Below are 6,309 nucleotides of genomic sequence, written 5' to 3' on the forward strand. Positions count from 1 at the left end.
ACTTTCTCTTTTCTTCCTTCAGCCTCATTCAGCCTTCTTCAGCCTCATTCAGGGGCTTTTCAAGGAGTATGGTCTTATTGGAACTCTCGCATGTCAATTGCTCAGGCTGTAATCCTCTAGCCCGTGGCTGCTCTACGGGGAGGAGAACCTCTGCCTTTTGGCTGTAAGTTAGTACCCTGGCCGGAATGGCAATAAGACCCAGAAACTTGATACCTTCTCTTTATTCCTGTTCTTATATAAAATTGTCTCTCTTGGGCACGGGACAGCCACCTAAGTCACCAGGACGGCTGACAATCTTAAGACTCCCTTGTGAGGTTTCCTCCTGATTGATCTAATGTGATCTCCTATACATCCCTGGTCTAGTCACTTCTGGCCGAGAGACCTCCACTGGGAGCGAGCCGAAACCAGTACCCAATTGAATTAAAATGCAACCGGGGACTGTTTCTTGGGCAAGTCGGCTGTAAGGACCACATGTGTTGGAATGTCGCATAGACCATGATGGATTTCAATCTTCAATCTTTGTAGAAGTCAGTGCCTTCTACAGACTACTTAAAGCTGGGTAATTTCCCCTTGCCAAACTTTTCTAGTATTTCCATGGGTTAAAATGGCAAAACAGTATGCAGTCTTCAGGACAGAAGATGGCATGGCATAGCACAGGTGTTTTGGTCCATTCACCAGGCACCCATCCACAGCCTAGGATGCGATGGGGAAGGGGAGGGATGCTGGCACCCCTCCAGGGCCTTTTACGGCAGGAATGCCTTCTCAGGGAAGGCAGGATGGTGATCAATAGCGATGGCTTGTGTGAGGGACGCCTCTGGTCGCTTTGACACACAGGAATCTTTGACATATCCTGCATGGGATGCCACCCAGGAGTCAGGGGGGATTTGATCATGGACCTTCTTTACTTTTCTAGGAGCATGGCCTCAGTAGGCTTCTTCGGTTCCCAAGGACTCTACCTTAGGGTACCTTTTAACCCACTGGAAATAATTTGGGTTGCAAAACTTAGAAAAGGACTGAGCTCCTGTAACACTGCATGGCCTCAGTGGGATCTATCAGTTAGAACTCCTCTGCAGGAAACAGGGCAAATGGACCTAGGATACCTTCATGGCTCATACCTAGGCCTTCATTGCTCTACACCAGATCCCCAGACTAAGGGGCTTTTGCAGAATGTGTTTGCCCAAATGAGTCAGCTAGTAAACTTCCTCCTGACATACTGGATGATAATTACATAAATAAGCCTTCTAGTAAACCCAGGTTGCTGGGCCACCCCTAGCAAAGGGGACTCTGATTTTATCTCACTATGTTCCTTCTAATAGATGTGGGGGCTTCTCCCTCACTCATTTCCAGTGTTAATGGCTATAACTGGAGCCAACTGGGGTTAGTCTAACTCGAGACAGAGACTTTAAGGAATATTCCCAAGAAGCTGCCAAAAGTACCTTTGTTTCGGGGACGTTCCTTGCCCGCTCTGGCCCGACGTGGACTGCCTACCCCTTCACCCCCTTGCTGGTGGGAAAGCATGGTGTCTGCTCCTCTGTTGGAGATGATGAGCTCTAAACCAGGAATCCTTTCTCTGCCTCCTGGTAGCACTTTGTTTCTTCTGTTTCCCCCTTCTCGTGTTTCTGCACCAACATCCGTGCAGCCTGCATGACTAGCCTCTAGATCATGCACCACAGCTCCTTCTCTCTTCACTGTCAAGGAACAAAAAGAGCAGCACCTGGAGCTAACACCCCCCACTCCAGATCTTCCCACGCATGTCTCAGGTAAACATTCAAAGTGGAGTGGGCCCAGGTGAAATGTAAATCAGTATTGGAACTAAGTTAAGTTTGTTGGTTTAATTAAGATAGACGTGTCTTTGACGTTACAGCAGTAATTGTGAAACTTCGAAGTTTACTGAAGGACAGATAAGCTTGTGTTATTTGTTAAAATCTGTAAACAAAGAGATGACTAAACTGATGGTTAATTATCTGTCTCAAAGTTTCAATGGGTAATTGCTGAAGTAGCTTTCAAAGTCTTTGGTAACCTGAAAGTTTAAAGTTTTGCTTGGATAACAAATGGAATTAAGTTATGGACATCTAGGTCTTAACCAAACAGGATAAAATGCTAAGTCATTAATTACTGGATGTAGGTTTGTGCTTTTGACTTCTTACTGCAAAGAAACTAAGAATATTTAAATCTGTTGGTAAACATGTTTTACGCTTAACTGATTCATAAATTGGCATCTAAAGAATTCTGTTGTAACAGTTCACAATTGGTTAATAACTAAAGGTGTTTCTAAGAATACAAAAATCTGCTTGGTGTAATTAAGACTGATGGAAATAAAGGAAACAACTCTATGGAAAAGTAGATGATATGTAAAAAAATATTTAAGGAATGGAAATGCATTTTATTAAAGATAAAAGGTAATTCTGTCCTAAATAAGATGGTTGTTTGGAAGAAAATTGCTTGGGATAAAACCTAAATGCAAAGGAAAGTTGTAAAAGATTTGGGAAGGGAAATCTTCAGAAAAGGAATTTTAGATATGGTCAGGACAGACTAAGAAAGAAAGAAAAACAGCTCCCAAGGTGATTTAACACTCTCTTAACATACCACCACATAGATTATACTTCTAAGAGAAAGGGCCATTTAGCCTTGAGAGACTGGGAAAGCGGCCCAACCTTGAGGGACTGTAAAAACGCCCTGTTACCACCCCCATTGCCTGTAACCACTGAAACTCACTCTTATTCGTAAAGACTAAAAGGGGAGACTGATCACCTCCCATTAGCCAGGGGTACCCAGAGTGGGAGTGTCCAACCTGTTTGAATCTGAAGAGTGCCTGACTGTGTGAATCTGTCTGTATGGTTCCACTGCTTTGGCTATGAGGTCTGAGTGGGCTGCACCCTAAGTCATATGGCATAACAGTCATCTGCTCCATGGAGTAGCCTGGTCGGGGGCTTATACGGACAGACCTTAGCTGAGACGCTCCTAATTTTCTGCGAGGGACGCAAGCAGGACAGCATCTGAAAGATCCCCCTTTGTCTGCAACATCTTGAATGATGGGAGGGAAACCTAGTAAACCTACTACCTTAAGACTGCATACTTAAGAATTAAAAAAAAAAAAAAAAAAGGAAAAGACACTGATATAGAAAAGCTGGTTTTCTCTCTGTTTAAAAGGACAAAGTTTTCTTAGGTTAATTGAAATGTAAATGGTTTTCTCTTTGCGTGCCCAGAAAAACCAGTTTCTATGTTTTGTTTTATCAGATCTTTAACATCCCTAATCGTATCTAAGCAGGTGCTTTAAAAAGTTTTAACAAACTTGCCCAAGATTTAAATCTCGAACTAAGTCTTGGTTCTCTTGTGAAAGTTTTATCTTCAAGGGGATTCATATAAAGTACTTACAGGACAAATACAGGTATTCAATATATTAAACTAAATGGGTAAGAATTTCCAGAACTAACTAAAGCTGCATTCACCAGATTTAGTAACATGGGACTAAATGAACTAAAAGATTATAGTGTTGTGTCTCTTAATGTTTTGTCTTGTTTTAGACATTGCTGGTTCTCTAATGTTTGCTCTTCCAGACTAGGGATACTTTTTCTTAAGTTATCTGTAACTTACAGAGATGTAAAAGTGCTCATTTGTAATTGAATCAAGGCATTCAACTTTTCTATCTGAACCCTCTGAAACCAAAAGGTCTCCTAAGTATTCTTTCTTCCATGCAATCAGTCATTTGCCTAAGTTCAATAAGAATCTGTTCTCCTTGTAACAGGACACCATTGGAAACATGGGTTATTTTACCAAGGCTTTGACTGGAATGTCATATTTGAGAAAGACATGCTATAGACTCAGATATGACCAGACAGCTTTAAGGAACTAAGGTTGACTTTATGAAACCTGGAGCCATAGAGCCCTTTGGAACTGTTGGCCTGATACCTTGCTTACAGAGTTCCCAGCAACCTCACCAGGTGAGTAAAGAATGTGACTTCCTGGCAGGATACTTTGGGAACCTCAGGAAGAGGCATTTGCCCAAATGGACAGGTATTGCAGGCATGCCTGATGGCAAGTACATGGCTTGGCTTCTGGCCCAGAGAGGCTACTAAAAAGTTCAACCTAGAGATTCCTTATAAAAAGTTCCAGCAAAGCAGATTCTAAAAGATCTATATGATCACACTCACTGTTCTTGCTGAGATTATGTAAATAATTAGGCCAAGTTTGTTAAAACTGGACTTGTTTTTCAAATGAATTAGTCCTGATTTGGCTATCTCTAGAAATGAGGGTTAGAGAGAAAAATTATGTTCAGTAACACACCTTTATGGATATTAAATTCTAGATTTGATTGTCTTTAAATGTTTGTTTACCTAAGCTAAACAATTTGAGGTAAACTTCAGAGAAGTTGCACAATAGCTTCTTTAGTTGATCTTCTTATTTTGTGGGGATATTAGCAGAACCCCGTGGCACATGATGAAACAACTGGAAAAATGAAATTGATTCCCCAACAATTGTATAACTTAACTATCACCTTGTGTGTGACTGGAATAATGAAATTGCCTAAAAGTCAGCATACTGCACTCCATAGGATTAACTATGGACTTATGGAGATAATGGATGACCCCACTTTCTTTATGATTGGATCGGATGATGCAAGTGGGACTCCCCTTATCTCTTGACAAGTTTTCTCCCACTTCCCAGTGATCCTCTGTAATCAGGATATTGTTAAGGCTGGACCACTCAAAGGGCTTCTTAATGGTTTCATTCATTAGTCATATTTATCCTAGAAGCCACCTTTGTTGAGGTACAATTGCAAACAGATGCCTTAGCTAAGCATAGAACAGCCCTCCTCATAAAAAGAGCCTCAAAGCTCACTATGGGACAGTCCCTGACTGTAATGACTTCACATCAGGTCCAGATTTGTCCTAGAAGCCAAAGGCCACCAATGGATGATGGAGGCCAACTTATTAAATACTGGGCTACACTAACAGATATGCCAGAAATAATACTTAAAAGTTGTCAAACTTTAAACCTAGTTACCCATATGCCTGAACCTGACCACTGTACTTCTTTCTCTATAGAGCAAAACTGTTCAGAGGTTATTGATCTTGCTTACTCTAGTTGGCCAGATTTAAGATGCCCCTGTTAAAAATACGAATGACAGTTGGTTTACTGATGATAATACTTTTCATAAAAAGAATAGAAAAGCTAGATATGCCATAGTGCTCACTAGCACTTTGCAATTGCCAAAACCTTAAAAATAATTAACACTAACTGTCATCATCAAGACAGCATGGTACTGGCACAAAAACAGACACATAGATCAATGGAACAGAATAGAGAGCCCAGAAATAGACCCTCAACTCTACAGTCAACTAATCTTCGACAAAGCAGGAAAGAATGTCCAATGGAAAAAAGACAGCCTCTTCAATAAATGGTGTTGGGGGCACCTGGGTGGCTCAGTGGGTTAAGCCGCTGCCTTCAGCTCAGGTCATGATCTCAGGGTCCTGGGATCGAGTCCCGCATCGGGCTCTCTGCTCAGCAGGGAGCCTGCTTCCTCCTCTCTCTCTCTCTCTCTCTCTCTGCCTGCCTCTCTGCCTACTTGTGATCTCTCTGTGTCAAATAAATAATAAAATCTTAAAAAAATAAATAAATAAATGGTGTTGGGAAAATTGGACAGCCACATGCAGAAAAATGAAATTGGACCATTTCCTTATACCACACACGAAAATAGACTCAAAATGGATGAAGGACCTCAATGTGAGAAAGGAATCCATCAAAATCCTTGAGGAGAACACAGGCCGCAACCTCTTCGACCTCAGGCGCAGCAACATCTTCCTAGGAACCTCGCCAAAGGCAAGGGAAGCAAGGGCAAAAATGAACTATTGGGATTTCATCAAGATCAAAAGCTTTTGCACAGCAAAGGAAACAGTTAACAAAAATCAAAAGACAACTGACAGAATGGGAGAAGATATTTGCAAACGACATATCAGATAAAGAGCTAGTGGCCAAAATCTATAAAGAACTTAGCAAACTCAACACCCAAAGAACAAATAATCCAATCAAGAAATGGGCAGAGGACATGAACAGACATTTCTGCAAAGAAGACATCCAGATGGCCAACAGACACATGAAAAAGTGCTCCATATCACTCGGCATCAGGGAAATACAAATCAAAACCACAATGAGATATCACCTCACACCAGTCAGAATGGCTAAAATCAACAAGTCAGGAAATGACAGATGCTGGCAAGGATGCGGAGAAAGGGGAACCCTCCTACACTGTTGGTGGAAATGCAAGCTGGTGCAGCCACTCTGGAAAACAGCATGGAGGTTCCTCAAAAT

At 41.7% G+C, this 6,309-nt stretch overlaps 1 protein-coding gene across 1 annotated transcript in view; it reads left to right on the forward strand.

Annotated features, from left to right (window-relative positions):
• Positions 1-713, forward strand: part of TDP1 (tyrosyl-DNA phosphodiesterase 1) — a 92,968-nt gene extending 92,255 nt beyond the window's left edge. The window contains exon 18 of the mRNA XM_082733878.1: positions 364-713. Coding sequence (XP_082590004.1) covers positions 364-492 — 129 coding nt within the window. The 3' untranslated portion in view covers positions 493-713. The remainder of the gene's footprint in view (positions 1-363) is intronic.
• The last annotated feature ends 5,596 nt before the right edge of the window (positions 714-6,309 follow it).

Source organism: Mustela nivalis (assembly GCF_964662115.1).
Source record: "Mustela nivalis genome assembly, chromosome: 6".
Lineage (NCBI taxonomy): Eukaryota > Metazoa > Chordata > Mammalia > Carnivora > Mustelidae > Mustela > Mustela nivalis.